This window comes from Bombina bombina, chromosome 4 (genome assembly GCF_027579735.1).
Source record: "Bombina bombina isolate aBomBom1 chromosome 4, aBomBom1.pri, whole genome shotgun sequence".
Classification (NCBI taxonomy): domain Eukaryota; kingdom Metazoa; phylum Chordata; class Amphibia; order Anura; family Bombinatoridae; genus Bombina; species Bombina bombina.
This window is the reverse complement of record NC_069502.1, coordinates 1,119,446,639-1,119,467,003: the sequence shown is the minus strand read 5'-3', so window position 1 is coordinate 1,119,467,003 and position 20,365 is coordinate 1,119,446,639. Positions and strand designations below refer to the sequence as shown.

Genomic DNA, 20,365 nt, shown 5'->3' with positions numbered 1-20,365 from the left:
CATATTAAATTACTCTTCATGACTTATTATACGCTCGATAAAGCCTTCAAATGCGGTAACCTTAACTTTAATAAGTGTCCAAAATGTTTCTCGGCTAATCTTCTGCATATGGTATGGGAATGGCCAAAAACCAGACGTTTTTGGCTTAAATTAGAGTATTGGTTTAACAAGGTGTTGTGGATCTCTCCTCTGGTTCTCTCACTGACACATATAGTGTTCCTATGGATAGATGAAAAGAATCATCGCGCTAAGAAAATTATCAACATGTTCATACTAGCAGCAAGACATTTAATTTTCAAAAAAATGGAAAGAGAATACGATTCCCAGTATTACGGAGATTGAGAACTGCCTGAAGAAACAATGCATTCTAGAACAGATTGATACAAATTCATACAAATTTAAATGATGAACGTAACATAAGCAAGTTCTTTATGAAATGGTAACTTTTAATTAAAACCTTTCCGACCAATGAAATTGACCATCTAATTTATCCATTCAGAAACTCAGAACTGGTACTGCTGGGTGTATGGTAATTTCTTTGTACTCATATATTCTCCACACATCCTTCTCCTTACTCTCCCCCTTCCCTTTCTCCTCTCCTCCCTTTTTTTTTTCCTTTGTTGTCTGCTTTGTTTCTGTTTTGCGGGGGGGGGGGGGGTTTGTTTTTCTGTTGTGTTTAGTCTTGTCATAGGTTATTGTTTTGGTTAAAATTGGGGAAAAGCCAATTCCAACAGATTTCGTGTATCATGTAATAATACAGGAATAGTCATATATCTGTTGTATTAATCTATGAATTGCAAGAGGATTTTTTTTTTCTTCTTGTTCACAACTGTGAGGGTGGGTTTATAAACACCAAAAGTAAAAGAAAAAGGGGGAGGAAAAAAAAAAAAAGACAAGAAGAATACTCTTTTCCCCCCCACTTATGGACAATAGGCTATTGTCCCCTAATTTTTTTTTATCATTTTTTTGTATATGGCCTGCACTGATTTTTTTTTTCCTCTCCTTCTTTCCCCTTCTCGTCCCCATACCTCTAATTGATTTAAGAATTGTTATAAGTCCTAAGATATTTTTGCATGTACGAGTATGTACTTGGTTAATATAATTTTGCAACAAACATTCAGAATCAATTGTATGTTTTGAGTTTTTCTGTTTAATAAGCGTTCAGTATTGGCAATTGGTACCAATTGTTTATTTCTTGATGTTGCTGTTTGTTTTAAAAAAATTAATAAAAATTTTTTTTAAAATAAAATCACATGCTCTATCTGGATCATGAAAGAAAAAAAAAATTGCACTAGCTATTGCACTAGCTATTGCAGCCCCTGGGAAAAATGTGTTTGATAGTTTTTGTGGATCCAGAAAAAAGTGAAACTAAAATGTGTGCTTTGGGTACTTTTGGTAGGTGGGCTATCAAGAGGGGAGAACATCAGATAGAGGGTACTATGCAACCTTACCTAAATCTGGCCCTGAGCCACTGGACAGTTTTAGAACATATTATGATATTATGCCGCCCTTAACCCCTTAATGACCACAGCACTTTTCCATTTTCTGTCCGTTTGGGACCAAGGCTATTTTTACATTTCTGCTGTGTTTGTGTTTAGCTGTAATTTTCCTCTTACTCATTTACTGTACCCACACATATTATATAGCGTTTTTCTCGCCATTAAATGGACTTTCAAAATATACCATTATTTTCATCATATCTTATAATTTACTATAAAAAAAATTATAAAATATGAGGAAAAAATGGAAAAAAACACACTTTTTCTAACTTTGACCCCCAAAATCTGTTATACATCTACAACCACCAAAAAAAACATATGCTAAATAGTTTCTAAATTTTGTCCTGAGTTTAGAAATACCCAATGTTTACATGTTCTTTGCTTTTTTTGCAAGTTATAGGGCCATAAATACAAGTAGCACTTTGCTATTTCCAAACCACTTTTTTTCAGAATTAGCGATAGTTACATTGGGACACTGATATCTTTCAGGAATCCCTGAATATCCATTGACATGTATATATATTTTTTAGAAGACACCCCAAAGTATTGATCTAGGCCCATTTTGGTATATTTCATGCCACCATTTCACCGCCAAATGCGATCAAATAAAAAAAAATTGTTCACTTTTTCACAATTTTTTTCACAAACTTTAGGTTTCTCACTGAAATTATTTACAAAAAACTTATGCAATTATAGCATACATGGTTGTAAATGCTTCTCTGGGATCCCCTTTGTTCATAAATAGCAGACATATATGGCTTTGGTTTTGCTTTTTACTAATTAGAAGGCTGCTAAATGCGACTGCGCACCACACGTGTATTATGCCCAGCAGTGAAGGGGTTAATTAGGGAGCATGTAGGGAGCTTCTAGGGTTAATTTTAGCTTCAGTGTAGTGTAGTAGACAACCCCAAGTATTGATCTAGGCCCATTTTGGTATATTTCATGCCACCATTTCACCGCCAAATGCAATCAAATTAAAAAAAACGCAAAATTTTTCACAATTTTAGGATTCTCACTAAAATTATTTACAAACAGCATGTGCAATTATGGCACAAATGGTTGTAAATGGTTCTCTGGGATCCCCTTTGTTCAGAAATAACAGACATATATGACTTTGGCGTTGCTTTTTGGTAATTAGAAGGCCGCTAAGTGCTGCTGCGCATCAAACGTGTATTATGGCTAGCAGTGAAGGGGTTAATTAGGTAGTTTGTAGGGAGCTTGCAGGGTTAATTTTAGCTTTAGTGTAGAGATCAGACTCCCACCTGACACATCTGACCCCCTGATCCCTCCCAAACAGCTCCCTTCCCTCCCCCACCCCACAATTGTCCCCGCCATCTTAAGTACTGGCAGAAAGTCTGCCAGTACTAAAATAAGTGTTTTTTTTTTTTGTTTTTTTTAATAATACATTTTTAGCATATTTACATATGCTACTTTGTAGGATCCCCCCTTAGCCCCCAACCTCCCTGATCCCCCCCAAAACAGCTCTCTAACCCCCCCCCCCTCTGCCTTATTGGGGGCCATCTTGGGTACTGGCAGCTGTCTGCCAGTACCCAGTTTGCAAGAAAAATGTTTTTTTTTTTAATTATTATGTTATTTTTCTGTAGTGTAGCTTCCCCCCCCCCACAGACCAATCCCCCACCCCCTGACTAATGTATTTTATATATATATATATAAATACTATTTTTTTATTAACTTTTTAACTTTTAATACACCTTTTTTTCTGTAGTGTAGCGGTTCCCACCCGCTCCCTCCCCGTGCACGCGCGCGCCCGTGCGCGCCTCCGATCACCCCCGCCCACGATCCCGCCCCCCACACATCATCAAGGCCATCGATGGCCGCCACCCGCCTCCCGAACCGGCTCCCACCCACCAACGAATTTAGCCGGTGATGTCCGGTGCAGAGAGGGGCTCTCTCTGCACCGGATTGCTAAAAAAGGTTATTGCAGGATGCCTCAATATCGAGGCATCACTGCAATAACCGGAAAGCAACTGGAAGCGAGCAGGATCGCTTCCAGCCGCTTTCCAGACCAAGGATGTACGCCACACGTCCTCTGTCATTAACTGTATTTTTTTTGAGGACGTGTGGCGTACGTCCTTGGTCGTTAAGGGGTTAAAGGGACACTAAACCCAATTTTTTTTCTTTCATGATTTAGAAAGAGAATGCGATTTTAAACAACTTTCCAATGTACTTCTATGATCTAATTTGCTTAAATCTCTTGAAATCCTTTGTTGAAAAACATATCTAAATAGGCTCAGTAGCTGCTGATTGGTGGCTGCACATAGATGCCTCGTGTGACTGGCTCACTCATGTGCACTGTTAGTTCTTCAACAAAGAATATCTAAATACTGAAGCAAATTAGTTAATAGAAGTAAATTGGAATGAAGTTTAAAATTGTATACTCTATATAAATCATGAAATAAGAAATTTAAGTTACATGTCCCTTTAAGGCTTTTCATAGAATAATAAAGATAATAACTATTAGTCCTTTTTTGTTCTGCTTCCTTCTTTGCGTTCCTAAAAATAAAGTTAATTTCCTTTGCTTTGATAAGACATCTGGGCAAGCCTTCCATATGGTGTGTGCAAATGACTCTGACTGACTAATGTAACTTTCATTTTTAAGGACTCCATGGTTGAACATATGCAGGGTAAGTTATAGCAACTCTCACATTAGCTGAAAAATGAAGTACCATTAACGGATCACTGCACTCTATTGAAAGAGGTAATGAATAATATCATAAAGTCGATTCACCCTACTGATTTTCCTGCATCTATCCTCAGCTTTTGATACAAACGTTTACTATATTTTCCATGATATGCCTCTCTTTATTGTTACATGACATAGCTTTCACCCAGTGGATTCTGGGGGATATGTTTGCCCATTCATTAGTGTAGCGTATCCAAATCTCAAAGGTGCCAGATAGCCTGAATTTGTACTTGAGTGGTCTAGATTCAATAAAAGCCAATTGCAAAATAAATATCTAGTGCAGTAGTTCTCAACTCCAGTCCTTAGGACCCCCAACAGGCCAGATGTTCACTATATCTAAACTAGAGCACAGGTGAAATAATCAGCAGGTAGGTGAGAACAGGTTAGTAACCAGGGTTACTGGTCAGCTGATTATTTCACCTGTGCTTTAGTTTAGATATCATCAAAATCTTTCCTGTTAGGGGTACTTGTGAACTGGAATTAAAGAGCACTGATCTAGTGCAACAAATCTGGTGCCACATCACCCCACATTTCAAAAAGATTTGTACGGCAATATGTCACATCCGCAAGATGTGGGTGACTATTATAATCAATGCAGCATCTATCTCATAACTATTTACTTGGCACATAGAACATGTTCCACTGTAAAGGACACAGGAATCATAAAAAAGCCTTCAACACCCCACAAAACAAATAAAATAAAATGGGGAAAAAACACCCTTGATAAATCAGTCCACCCTAACATATGCACAAAATAAAACTTAAATAAAGTTTTAAGTTAAAAAAAAACAAACCTCATCAGCTTTGAATTAGCGAGACACAAGCACATGACATTGCACAGGGACACATGCGTGGCATTTGTGTAGGTGAAAAATCCAAACCACATCCCTAGAACACTTACAGTCAAACTCCCCCCCCCCCCCCCACACACACACACAAACACACGGTATGTGTCTGCAAGGCCCCTTCTGTTCTCTCCAGATGTGAATATTTTACACTTACAAATATTTGTATTAACCATGTTTCTTTCCAAGATGTTGCTGTTGTAATTGTTTTAACCGGGCAAGAGGTGCTCGTTTAATATGCGAGATATCTTGTACTGCGCACAGTGACAGAAGTTAATGTCAGGAACATCCACTAACAAATGTGTATAAAATATATCATATGGTCTTTATAATAAGAGCCCTCAATCACCTCACAAGCATCTATGAATCTAGCCCAGTGTCTTTATTACATGCTCAGTGCTCTACGCAAAGCAATATAATATGTAAAGGAGGGAGATAGGGTTATAGAATATATATAGCATTGTTATCAACATGTTGCATCCCATAGTTATGGCTTAGAACCATCCCTGCATATACCTGCTTCATGTTTTTATTAACCAAACCATTCCGTAAAGGGACAGGAAACCCCCAAAAATATTTTCATGATTTGGATAGAACATACAATATCAAACAACTTTCCAATTTACTTCTATTATCAAATTTGTTTCATCATCTTGTTATCCTTTGCTGAAGGAACAGCATTGCACTACTGGCAACTAGCTGAACACATTTAGTTAGCCAATCACAAGGGATAAATGTGTGCAGGCACCAATCAGCAGCTAGTTCCCACTAGTGAGAATATGAGTGTCTTCTTTTTCAACAAGGGATACCAAGAGAATGAAGCACATTTGAATATAGAAGTGAATTTAAAGTGTCTTAAAAAGTAAATTTATGCTTACCTGATAAATTAATTTCTTCTATGGTAAGACGAGTCCACGGATTCATCCTTTACTTGTGGGATATTATCCTTCCTAACAGGAAGTGGCAAAGAGCACCACAGCAGAGCTGTCTATATAGCTCCTCCCTTAGCTCCACCCCCCAGTCATTCGACCGAAGGTACAGGAAGAAAAAGGAGAAACTACAAGGTGCAGAGGTGACTGAGTTTAAATAAAAAAAATATAATCTGTCTTAAAATGACAGGACGGGCTGTGGACTCGTCTTACCATAGAAGAAATTAATTTATCAGGTAAGCATAAATTTACCTTTCTTCTATAAAGGTAAGACGAGTCCACGGATTCATCCTTTACTTGTGGGATACAATACCAAAGCTACAGGACACGGATGAACGGGAGGGACAAGACAGATGGTTAAACAGAAGGCACCACTGCTTGAAGAACCTTTCTCCCAAAAATAGCCTCCGAAGAAGCAAAGGTATCAAATTTGTAAAAGGTATGAAGCGAAGACCAAGTCACAGCCTTACAAATCTGTTCAACAGAAGCATCATTTTTAAAAGCCCATGTGGAAGCCACCGCTCTAGTAGAGTGAGCTTTAATTCTTTCAGGAGGCTGCTGTCCAGCAGTCTCGTATGCCAAACGGATGATGCTTTTCAGCCAAAAGGCAAGAGAGGTAGCCGTAGCTTTTTGACCTCTACGTTTTCCAGAATAGACAACAAACAAAGATGTTTGAAGGAAATCTTTGGTCGCTTGCAAGTAAAACTTCAAAGCACGAACCACATCCAAGTTGTGCAACAGACGCTCCTTCTGAGAAGAAGGATTAGGACACAGAGAAGGAACAACAATTTCCACAACCTTAGGAAGGAATCCAGGTTTGGTACGCAAAACCACCTTATCAGCATGGAAAACAAGATAAGGTGAGTCGCATTGCAATGCAGATAGTTCAGAAACTCTTCGAGCCGAAGAGATAGCAACTAAAAACAGAACTTTCCAAGATAGAAGCTTAATATCTATGGAATGCATAGGTTCAAACGGAACCCCTTGAAGAACTTTAAGAACTAAATTCAAACTCCATGGCGGAGCAACAGGTCTAAACACAGGCTTGATTCTAACTAAAGCCTGACAGAACGACTGAACGTCTGGAATGTCTGCCAGACGTTTGTGCAGTAGAATTGATAAAGCAGATATCTGTCCCTTTAAGGAACTAGCTGATAGCCCCTTCTCCAATCCTTCTTGGAGAAATGACAAAATCCTAGGAATCCTGATCTTACTCCATGAGTAGCCTTTGGATTCGCACCAATAAAGATATTTACACCATATCTTATGATAAATTTTCCTGGTGACAGGATTTTGAGCCTGAATCAAGGTATCTATGACCGACTTCGAGAAACCCCGCTTGGATAAGATCAAGCGTTCAATCTCCAAGCAGTCAGCCGCAGAGAAACTAGATTTGGATGCTGGAACGGACCTTGAGTCAGAAGGTCCTGTCTCAGTGGCAGAGTCCATGGTGGAAGAGATGACATGTCCACCAGGTCTGCATACAAAGTCCTGCGTGGCCACGCAGGTGCGATCAAAATCACTGAAGCTCTCTCCTGTTTGATTCTGGCAATCAAACGAGGAAGGAGAGGAAATGGTGGAAACACATAAGCTAGGTTGCATGACCAGGGTACTGCTAGAGCATCTATCAGTACTGCCTTAGGACCCCTTGACCTGGACCCGTAATAAGGAAGTTTGGCGTTCTGACGAGATGCCATCAGATCCAATTCTGGTGTGCCCCATTGCTGAATCAATTGTGCAAACACCTCCGGATGGAGTTCCCACTCCCCCGGATGAAAAGTCTGACGACTTAGAAAATCCGCTTCCCAGTTTTCCACTCCTGGGATATAGATTGCTGATAGATGGCAAGAGTGAGTCTCTGCCCATCGAATTATTTTGGTAACCTCTATCATCGCTAGAGAACTCTTTGTCCCCCCCCTGATGATTGATATATGCTACAGTCGTGATATTGTCCGACTGGAATCTTATGAATCTGGCTGAGGCCACGCCTGAAGCGCGTTGAATATCGCTCTCAGTTCTAGAATATTTATCGGGAGGAGAGCCTCCTCCTTAGTCCACAATCCCTGTGCTTTCAGGGAATTCCAGACTGCACCCCAGCCCAATAGGCTGGCGTCCGTCGTCACTATGACCCACGCTGGCCTGCGGAAACACATTCCCTTGGACAGATGATCCTGTGACAACCACCAAAGAAGAGAGTCTCTGGTCTCTTGGTCCAGATTTATCTGAGGAGATAAATCTGCATAATCCCCATTCCACTTATTGAGCATGCAAAGTTGCAGTGGTCGGAGATGCAAGCGAGCAAATGGAACTATGTCCATTGCCGCTACCATTAAGCCGATTACCTCCATACACTGAGCCACTGATGGGCGAGGAATGGAATGAAGAGCTCGGCAGATGGATAGATTTTTTGATTTCCTGACCTCCGTCAGAAAAATTTTCATGTTGACTGAATCTATCAGAGTTCCCAGGAAAGGAACTCTTGTGAGAGGGATAAGTGAACTCTTTTGTATGTTCACCTTCCACCCGTGAGATCTTAGAAAAGCCACCACGATGCCCGTGTGAGACTTGGCTAGTTGGAAAGTTAATGCATGGATTAAGATATCGTCCAGATAAGGCGCCACAGCTATGCCCCGCGGCCTTAGAACCGCCAGAAGGGACCCTAGCACCTTTATGAAAATTCTGGGAGCTGTGGCCAACCCGAAGGGAAGAGCCACAAACTGGTAATGCTTGTCCAGAAAGGCGAACCTGAGGAACTGGTGATGATCTTTGTGGATAGGAATGTGTAGATACGCATCCTTTAAGTCCACGGTGGTCAAATATTGACCCTCCTGGATCATGGGCAAAATAGTCTGAATGGTCTCCATCTTGAAGGATGGGACTCTGAGGAATTTGTTTAGGATCTTGAGATCCAAAATTGGTCTGAAGGTTCCCTCTTTTTTTGGGAACCACAAACAGATTGGAGTAGAACCCCTGCCCCTGTTCTGTTTTCGGAACTGGGCAGATCACTCCCATGGTATATAGGTCTCCTACACAGCATAAGAACGCCTCACTTTTTGTCTGGTTTACAGACAATTGAGAAAGATGGAATCTCCCCCTTGGGGGAGAATCTTTGAAATCTAGAAGATACCCCTGGGTTACTATTTCTAAAGCCCAGGAGTCCTGAATGTCTCTTGCCCAAGCCTGAGCGAAGAGAGAAAGTCTGCCCCCTACTAGATCCGGTCCTGGATCGGGGGCTACCCCTTCATGCTGTCTTGGTGGCCACAGCGGGCTTCTTAGCCTGTTTACCCTTGTTCCAAGTCTGATTAGGCCTCCAGACTGACTTGGATTGAGCAAAATTCCCCTCTTGCTTTGCGGCAGGGGAAGAGGGAGAGGGACCACCTTTGAAGTTCCGAAAGGAGTGAAAATTATCTTTTTTGGTCCTCATCTTATTTGTCTTATCCTGAGGAAGGGCATGGCTTTTCCCTCCAGTGATGTCTGAGATGATCTCTTTCAGTTCAGGCCCGAATAGGGTCTTACCCTTGAAAGGGATGGCTAAAAGCTTAGCTTTTGATAACACATCAGCAGACCAGGATTTAAGCCATAACGCTCTACGCGCTAAAATGGCAAAACCTGAATTCTTCGCCGCTAATTTTGCCAATTGAAAAGTGGCATCTGTAATGAAAGAATTAGCTAGCTTGAGAGCCCTAATTCTATCCAGAATATCATCTAATGGGGTCTCAACCTGAAGAGCCTCTTCCAGAGCCTCGAACCAAAAGGACGCTGCAGTAGTTACAGGAACAATGCACGCTATAGGTTGGAGAAGAAAACCTTGGTGAACAAATATTTTCTTCAGAAGACCCTCTAATTTTTTATCCATAGGATCTTTGAAAGCACAACTGTCCTCGATAGGTATAGTTGTACGCTTAGCCAGGGAAGAAATAGCTCCCTCCACCTTACGGACCGTCTGCCACGAGTCCCGCACGGCGTCAGATATGGGAAGCATTTTCTTAAAAGTAGGAGGGGGAGCGAACGGAATACCTGGTCTATCCCACTCCTTAGTAACAATTTCCGAAATCCTCTTAGGGACCGGAAAAACATCAGTGTTGGCAGGAACCTCTAGGAATCTGTCCATTTTACACAATTTCTCTGGAACTACAATAGGGTTACAATCATCCAGAGTCACTAAAACCTCCCTGAGCAATAAGCGGACGTGTTCTAGTTTAAATTTAAAAGCCGTCATATCTGAATCTGTCTGAGGGAACATATTTCCTGAATCAGAAATCTCTCCCTCAGCCAGCAAATCCCTCACTTCAGAACATTGTGAGGGTACATCGGATATGGCTAATAAAGCGTCAGAGGGCTCAGCGTTTATTCTCACCCCAGACCTACTGCGCTTCCCCTGCAACCCAGACAGCTTAGATAAAACCTCTGTGAGGGTAGTATTCATAACTGCGGCCATATCTTGCAGGGTGAAAGAATTAGACGCACTAAAAGAACTTGGCGTTGCTTGTGCGGGCGTTAACGGTTGTGACACTTGGGGAGAATTAGATGGCAAAACCTGATTCTCTTCTGACTGAGAATCATCCTGCGACATACTTTTAGTAGCTAAAATATGTTCTTTACAATTTATTGACCTTTCAGTGCATGAGGGACACATTCTAAGTGGAGGTTCCACAATAGCTTCTAAACATATTGAACATTGACTTTCCTCAATGTCAGACATGTTGAACAGACTAGTAATGACTACAAACAAGCATGAAAACACTTTATTTTGTGAAAAAAATAACAATCTTAAAAAACGGTACTGCGCCTTTAAGAGAAAAAAAGCATACACGTTCTGCAAAACAGCCTAAACATGCACCAAATTTTTCAAAATTTTGTATGTAGACACAATATAGGTAGTTAAGATTGCATCACAAAAATTTTTAACAATTAACCCCTTAATTTGCAAACCGGATCGAAAATAGGCCCAGATCCGGAAAAAAACACTCTCAGCACCTTGCCACAGCCCTGCTATGGCCCTACCTGCCCTCAGGGATCGAAAATGTGGGGTAAAATCTCTGATTTGGCCCAAAACATACACCAGGGCCCTCAAGAGTTAGAGTTTGCTGCTTGCTGATAAAACTAACTGCGCATCTGAGGCGCGAAAATAGGCCCCGCCCATCTCACTCGATGTCTCCACAGCCTTAAAGAACCGCACCAGAGCGGTTATAACTAGCCATGTGGGTTCTGAGACCCAAAAGTTAAGCCATGTGTGCCCTTAATAAAGTTTGCCCAAAACGTTATTGCCCACAAAAACGTTAAAGCACTCCCAAATCAAAAAACGTTTGCTCACAAACATTTGCAATTCAGTGTCAACCCTATTTGTAATTGGCCCCATATGCAAGCTAAGTAATGCCCTTCTTTTAGCTCTAGGATTACTGCTTACCCTTACCCTCCTGGGTATGTCAGCCTTTCTGAAATACACAGTCTCTCCAGAAAAATATGACTGAACATACCTCACTGCTGCATAGCATGAAACCGTTCCTCACACTGAAGTTTCCTGTACTCCTCAGCCTCTGTGGGAACAGCAATGGATCTTAGTTACAAATGCTAAGATCATCATCCTCCAGGCAGCAGTCTTCATCCATCTGCTGCCTGAGAGTAAATAGTACACACCGGTACCATTTAAAATAACAAACTCTTGCTTGAAGAAATTAAAAACTAATATTTTATCACCTCTTTCACTTTACCCTTCCTAGTACTTAGAGTAGGCAAAGAGAATGACTGGGGGGTGGAGCTAAGGGAGGAGCTATATAGACAGCTCTGCTGTGGTGCTCTTTGCCCCTTCCTGTTAGGAAGGATAATATCCCACAAGTACAGGATGAATCCGTGGACTCGTCTTACCTTTATAGAAGAAATTACATGCGCTATCTGAATCCTGCAAGTTAAAATTTTGACTTATGAAATGTTTACCTTTAAAGGGACACTGAACTCAAATTTTTTCATTTGTGATAGAGCATGCAATTTTAAGCAACTTTCTAATTTACTCCTATTATCAATTTTTCTTCGTTCTCTTGCTATCTTTATTTGAAAAAAAACAGAATTTATGTTTACCTGATAAATTACTTTCTCCAACGGTGTGTCCGGTCCACGGCGTCATCCTTACTTGTGGGATATTCTCTTCCCCAACAGGAAATGGCAAAGAGCCCAGCAAAGCTGGTCACATGATCCCTCCTAGGCTCCGCCTACCCCAGTCATTCGACCGACGTTAAGGAGGAATATTTGCATAGGAGAAACCATATGTTACCGTGGTGACTGTAGTTAAAGAAAATAAATTATCAGACCTGATTAAAAAAACCAGGGCGGGCCGTGGACCGGACACACCGTTGGAGAAAGTAATTTATCAGGTAAACATAAATTCTGTTTTCTCCAACATAGGTGTGTCCGGTCCACGGCGTCATCCTTACTTGTGGGAACCAATACCAAAGCTTTAGGACACGGATGAAGGGAGGGAGCAAATCAGGTCACCTAAATGGAAGGCACCACGGCTTGCAAAACCTTTCTCCCAAAAATAGCCTCAGAAGAAGCAAAAGTATCAAATTTGTAAAATTTAGAAAAAGTGTGCAGTGAAGACCAAGTCGCTGCCTTACATATCTGATCAACAGAAGCCTCGTTCTTGAAGGCCCATGTGGAAGCCACAGCCCTAGTGGAGTGAGCTGTGATTCTTTCAGGAGGCTGCCGTCCGGCAGTCTCATAAGCCAATCGGATAATGCTTTTAATCCAGAAGGAGAGAGAGGTAGAAGTTGCTTTTTGACCTCTCCGTTTACCAGAATAAACAACAAACAAAGACAAAGTTTGTCTGAAATCCTTAGTAGCTGCTAAGTAAAATTTGAGAGCACGAACTACATCCAAGTTGTGCAACAAACGTTCCTTCTTTGAAACTGGATTAGGACACAAAGAAGGCACAACTATCTCCTGGTTAATGTTTTTGTTAGAAACAACTTTTGGAAGAAAACCAGGTTTAGTACGCAAAACCACCTTATCTGCATGGAACACCAGATAAGGAGAAGAACACTGCAGAGCAGATAATTCTGAAACTCTTCTAGCAGAAGAAATTGCAACCAAAAACAAAACTTTCCAAGATAATAACTTAATATCAACGGAATGTAAGGGTTCAAACGGAACCCCCTGAAGAACTGAAAGAACTAGGTTGAGACTCCAAGGAGGAGTCAAAATTTTGTAAACAGGCTTGATTCTAACCAGAGCCTGAACAAAGGCTAGAACATCTGGCACAGCTGCCAGCTTTTTGTGAAGTAACACAGACAAGGCAGAAATCTGTCCCATCAAGGAACTTGCAGATAATCCTTTTTCCAATCCTTCTCGAAGGAAGGATAGACTCTTAGGAATCTTAACCTTGTCCCAAGGGAATCCTGCAGATTCACACCAACAGATATACCAAATTATGTGGTAATTTTTCTGGTTACAGGCTTTCAGGCCTGAACAAGAGTATTAATAACAGAATCTGAGAACCCTCGCTTTGATAAGATCAAGCGTTCAATCTCCAAGCAGTCAGCTGGAGTGGGTCGAACGGACCTAGAACAAGAAGGTCTCGTCTCAAAGGTAGCTTCCATGGTGGAGCCGATGACATATTCACCAGATCTGCATACCAAGTCCTGCGTGGCCACGCAGGAGCTATCAAAATCACCGACGCCCTCTCCTGATTGATCCTGGCTACCAGCCTGGGGATGAGAGGAAACGGCGGGAACACATAAGCTAGTTTGAAGGTCCAAGGTGCTACTAGTGCATCCACTAGAGCCGCCTTGGGATCCCTGGATCTGTACCCGTAGTAAGGAACTCTGAAGTTCTGACGAGAGGCCATCAGATCCATGTCTGGAATGCCCCACGGTTGAGTGACTTGGGCAAAGATTTCCGGATGGAGTTCCCACTCCCCCGGATGCAATGTCTGACGACTCAGAAAATCCGCTTCCCAATTTTCCACTCCTGGGATGTGGATAGCAGACAGGTGGCAGGAGTGAGACTCCGCCCATAGAATGATTTTGGTCACTTCTTCCATCGCTAGGGAACTCCTTGTTCCCCCCTGATGGTTGATGTATGAACTTGGCCCTCGCTAGCTGAGGCCAAGCTTTGAGAGCATTGAATATCGCTCTCAGTTCCAGAATATTTATCGGTAGAAGAGATTCTACCCGAGACCAAAGACCCTGAGCTTTCAGGGATCCCCAGACCGCGCCCCAGCCCATCAGACTGGCGTCGGTCGTGACAATGACCCACTCTGGTCTGCGGAAGGTCATCCCTTGTGACAGGTTGTCCAGGGACAGCCACCAACGGAATGAGTCTCTGGTCCTCTGATTTACTTGTATCTTCGGAGACAAGTCTGAATAGTCCCCATTCCACTGACTGAGCATGAACAGTTGTAATGGTCTTAGATGAATGAGCACAAAAGGAACTATGTCCATTGCCGCTACCATCAAACCTATCACTTCCATGCACTGCGCTATGGAAGGAAGAGGAACGGAATGAAGTATCCGACAAGAGTCTAGAAGTTTTGTTTTTCTGGCTTCTGTCAGAAAAATCCTCATTTCTAAGGAGTCTATTATAGTTCCCAAGAAGGGAACCCTCGTTGACGGAGATAGAGAACTCTTTTCCACGTTCACTTTCCATCCGTGAGATCTGAGAAAGGCCAGGACAATGTCCGTGTGAGCCTTTACTTGAGGAAGGGACGACGCTCGAATCAGAATGTCGTCCAAGTAAGGTACTACAGCAATGCCCCTTGGTCTTAGCACCGCCAGAAGGGACCCTAGTACCTATGAGAAAATCCTAGGAGCAGTGGCTAATCCGAAAGAAAACGCCACGAACTGGAAATGCTTGTCCAGGAATGCAAACCTTAGGAACCGATGATGTTCCTTGTGGATAGGAATATGTAGATACGCATCCTTGAAATCCACCTTGGTCATGAATTGACCTTCCTGGATGGAAGGAAGAAGTGTTCGAATGGTTTCCATCTTGAACGATGGAACCTTGAGAAACTTGTTCAAGATCTTGAGATCTAAGATTGGTCTGAACGTTCCCTCTTTTTTGGGAACTATGAACAGATTGGAGTAGAACCCCATCCCTTGTTCTCCTAATGGAACAGGATGAATCACTCCCATTTTTAGCAGGTCTTCTACCCAATGTAAGAATGCCTGTCTTCTTATGTGGTCTGAAGACAACTGAGACCTGTGGAACCTCCCCCTTGGAGGAAGCCCCTTGAACTCCAGAGAATAACCTTGGGAGACTATTTCTAGCGCCCAAGGATCCAGAACATCTCTTGCCCAAGCCTGAGCGAAGAGAGAGAGTCTGCCCCCCACCAGATCCGGTCCCGGATCGGGGGCCCGCATTTCATGCTGTCTTGGTAGCAGTGGCAGGTTTCCTGGCCTGCTTTCCTTTGTTCCAGCCTTGCATAGGTCTCCAGGCTGGATTGGCTTGAGAAGTATTACCTTCCTGCTTAGAGGACGTAGCCCTTGGGGCTGATCCGTTTCTGCGAAAGGGACGAAACTTAGGTTTATTTTTGGTCTTGAAAAGACCTATCCTGAGGAAGGGCGTGGCCCTTGCCCCCAGTGATATCAGAGATAATCTCTTTCAAGTCAGGGCCAAAGAGTGTTTTCCCCTTGAAAGGAATGTCAAGCAATTTGTTCTTGGAAGACGCATCCGCTGCCCAAGATTTTAACCAAAGCGCTCTGCGCCACAATAGCAAACCCAGAATTTTTTTCGCCGCTAACCTAGCCAATTGCAAGGTGGCGTCTAGGGTGAAAGAATTAGCCAATTTAAGAGCACGAATTCTGTCCATAATCTCCTCATAAGAAGAAGAATTACTAATAATCGCCTTTCCTAGCTCATCAAACTAGAAACACGCGGCTGCAGTGACAGGGACAATGCATGCAATTGGTTGTAGAAGGGAACCTTGCTGAACAAACATCTTTTTTAGCAGACCTTCTAATTTTTTATCCATAGGATCTTGGAAAGCACAACTATCTTCTATGGGTATAGTGGCGCGCTTGTGTAGAGTAGAAACCGCCCCCCTCGACCTTGGGGACTGTCTGCCATCAGTCCTTTCTGGGGTCGACTATAGGAAAACAATTTTATAAATATGGGGGGAGGTTCTAAAGGTATACCGGGCCTGTCCCATTCTTTACTAACAATGTACGCCACCCGCTTGGATATAGGAAAAGCTTCGGGGGGCCCCGGGGCCTCTAAGAACTTTTCCATTTAACATAGTGGTTCTGGAATGACCAGATAATCACAATCATCCAAATTGGATAACACCTCCTTAAGCAGAGCGCGGAGATGTTCCAACTTAAATTTAAAAGTAATCACATCAGGTTCAGCTTGTTGAGAAATGTTTCCTGAATCTGAAATTTCTCCCTCAGACAAAACCTCCCTGGCCCCCTCAGACTGGTGTAGGGGCCCTTCAGAAACCATATCATCAGCGTTCTCATGCTCTACAGAATTTTCTAAAACAGAGCAGTCGCGCTTTCGCTGATAAGTGGGCATATTGGCTAAAATGTTTTTGATAGAATTATCCATTACAGCCGTTAAATGTTGCATAGTAAGGAGTATTGGCGCACTAGATGTACTAGGGGCCTCCTGTATGGGCAAGACTGGTGTAGACGAAGGAGGGGATGATGCAGTACCATGCTTACTCCCCTCACTTGAGGAATCATCTTGGGCATCATTTTTACTAAATTTTTTTATGACATAAAATACATATAGTTAAATGAGAAGGAACCTTGGTTTCCCCACAGTCAGAACACAATCTATCTGGTAGTTCAGACATGATAAACAGGCATAAACTTGATAACAAAGCACAAAAAACGTTTTAAAATAAAACCGTTACTGTCACTTTAAATTTTAAACTAAACACACTTTATTACTGCAATTGCGAAAAAGTATGAAGGAATTGTTCAAAATTCACCAAAATTTCACCACAGTGTCTTAAAGCCTTAAAAGTATTGCACACCAAATTTGGAAGCTTTAACCCTTAAAATAACGGAACCGGAGCCGTTTTTATATTTAACCCCTTTACAGTCCCTGGAATCTGCTTTGCTGAGACCCAACCAAGCCCAAAGGGGAATACGATACCAAATGATGCCTTCAGAAAGACTTTTCTATGTATCAGAGCTCCACACACATGCAGCTGCATGCCATGCTGTCCTCAAAAACAAGTGCGCCATACCGGCGCGAAAATGAGGCTCTGACTATGATTAGGGAAAGCCCCTAAAGAATAAGGTGTCTAAAACAGTGCCTGCCGATATAATCATATCAAAATACCCAGAATAAATGATTCCTCAAGGCTAAATATGTGTTAATAATGAATCGATTTAGCCCAGAAAAAGTCTACAGTCTTAATAAGCCCTTGTGAAGCCCTTATTTACTATCTTAATAAACATGGCTTACCGGATCCCATAGGGAAAATGACAGCTTCCAGCATTACATCGTCTTGTTAGAATGTGTCATACCTCAAGCAGTAAGAGACTGCACACTGTTCCCCCAACTGAAGTTAATTGCTCTCAACAGTCCTGTGTGGAACAGCCATGGATTTTAGTTACGGTGCTAAAATCATTTTCCTCATACAAACAGAAATCTTCATCTCTTTTCTGTTTCTGAGTAAATAGTACATACCAGCACTATTTTAAAATAACAAACTCTTGATTGAATAATAAAAACTACAGTTAAACACTAAAAAACTCTAAGCCATCTCCGTGGAGATGTTGCCTGTACAACGGCAAAGAGAATGACTGGGGTAGGCGGAGCCTAGGAGGGATCATGTGACCAGCTTTGCTGGGCTCTTTGCCATTTCCTGTTGGGGAAGAGAATATCCCACAAGTAAGGATGACGCCGTGGACCGGACACACCTATGTTGGAGAAAAAGGCATCTAAGCTATTTTTTAGTTCAGACCTGGACAGCACTTGTTTATTTGGTGGGTGAATTTATCCAGGTTGTTCACCAAAAAATGGGCCGTCATCTAAACGTACATTCTTGCTTTTCAAATAAAGATACCTAGAGAATAAAGAAAATTTTATAATAGGAGTAAATTAGAAAGTTGCTTAAAATTGCATGCTCTATCTGAATCACAAAAGAAAAAATTTGGGTTCAGTGTCCCTTTAAACAATAAAGTAAATTTTTCACAGCCTTCTTTGCTCATATTTACCAAGGGTGCCACAATTAGTAGAGGGCACTGTATGTGTGTTTGCGCATATGTATGTGTATCTATGTGTGAAGTGTTTTATGCTTAAAGGGACATAATACTCATATGCTAAATCACTTAGAACTGATGCAGTATAACTGTAAAAAGCTGACAGGAAAATATCACCTGAGCATCTCTATGTAAAAAAGGAAGATATTTTACCTCACAATCTCCTCAGCTCAGCAGAGTAAGTTCTGTGTAAAAAGTTATACTCAGCTGTTGCTCAGCTGCAGGTAAAAAAAATATGAAGAAATGAACAGCAGCCAATCAGCATCAGCAGTGCTGAGGTCATTAACTTTTTTACTGTGATCTCATGAGATTTGACTTAACTCTCATGAGATTTCATGGTAAACTTCCTTAAACTGAATAGGGAAATAAGATGAGTGTGCACTAATGCTCGCTCCTTTCGCTGTCCTGGGACAGACATACCGATTTGCTGCTTAGAAATCCTTTACAATGGGATGTGGCTACTGAGGAACTTTTGAGGTAAAATATCTTTCTTTTTTACATAGAGATGTTCAGGCTTGCACTCTAGCGATGGTAATGCATCTTACCGTTCACATCTTTGAGCTGCACTTATAATCTAGCCAGTTATACTGTAAAATAAAAGTAACAATTCTATCATTTCCTTTACACTTTTTATCAAGAATTTTAGCACTGCCTGAAACACAAAATGCGCTAACAAAGAACAGATCCAAAGCACAAAGCCCCAGGTTTGTTATGGACACTTACCTTCATCCTCATATCTCTGGCGTGTTTTTCCAACTCCTTCTTAATGTCGGCACGCATCATCTTCCCCATATTTATTACTAAATATTTCCATTCAATAGGTTGGAAGGTGTGAGGATCATGTGGCACATATAAGCCAATTTTAACCTTTTTGACGGTATGTAAATACTTTTTGTAAGATTCTTCAAATTCAAAGATCAGTTCACTTAGAGTCCGAAACGTCATAGGTTTGTCCATGAGGTCAGCCCTCCTGCTCATTCCTACTGTACCATAGCGTCCATTACAGTGAATTCCAAGTACAACGTGGTGGAAGTGGTTCCCTGAGAACTGTGTCTTAAAGCTTATGGGAAATCGCTCCAAAGCTGGTTGTCCATTTGTTAGATATCTGAATAAACAGAGTTAGGGAGGAAACAGCCAAGAAAAGGTGGAATAGTGATGGTGTATGAACGTTTTGAGTGAAAACCTCATAAATATGCAAATAAACACAAACTCAGAATGAAAAACAGCGGTTCTTAAATATGTTTGTTATATGCACCAATGGAAAATAACAGTATATATTTGACGTGTACAGAAGAAAAATTACTTTCAGATGAGTCATTCATCCAGAATTTTTCAAATAATTTTTGTCAGTCACTTAATTCATTCTTGATGAAATTCATTAACAAAAAAATATTTTGTATTGAAATTAAGTAAACAAATTAAATATCTGTAAAGACTCCTCCTAACCCACTGCATGTAACCTCTATAAACCCACTAACCACAGATTCCATTAAATATTTAAATAATTATTTTACTTGGGGAAAAATGCAAGAATAATGTATAATTAGTTTTATTCCATATTTAGTGGTGGTTAAAGGGACAGTTAGCACCAAAATGGTTATTGTTTAAAAAGATAGATAACACCTTTACACAACCAAAATTGTTGTATTAATATACAGTTGTGCTCATAAGTTTACATACCCTGGCAGAATTTATGATTTCTTGGCCATTTTTCAGAGAATATGAATGATAACACAACTTTTCTTTCACTCATGGTTAGTGTTTGGCTGAAGCCATTTATTATCAATCAACTGTGTCTACTCTTTTTAAATCATAATGACAACAGAAACTACCCAAATGACCCTGATCAAAAGTTTAAATACCCTGGTGATTTTGGCCTGATAACATGCACACAAGTTGACACAAAGGGGTTTGAATGGCTATTAAAGGTAACCATCCTCACCTGTGATCTGTTTGCTTGTAATTAGTGTGTGTATAAAGGTCAATGAGTTTCTGGACTTCTGACAGACTCTTGCATCTTTCATCCAGTGTTGCACTGACGTTTCTGGATTCTGAGTCATGGGGAAAGCAAAAGAATTGTCAAAGGATCTGCGGGAAAAGGTAGTTGAACTATATAAAACAGGAAAGGGATATAAAAAGATATCCAAGAAATTGAGAATGCAAATCAGCCGTGTTC

General features: G+C 41.3%; 1 protein-coding gene across 2 annotated transcripts in view; it reads right to left on the bottom strand.

The window, feature by feature from the left end:
* Window positions 1–20,365, bottom strand: part of VASH2 (vasohibin 2) — a 190,673-nt gene that overhangs the window by 54,283 nt on the left and 116,025 nt on the right. For both annotated transcript variants that reach the window (XM_053712470.1, XM_053712469.1), the window contains exon 6: window positions 18,913–19,294. In XM_053712470.1, the coding sequence (XP_053568445.1) occupies window positions 18,913–19,294 (382 nt within the window). The remainder of the gene's footprint in view (window positions 1–18,912; window positions 19,295–20,365) is intronic.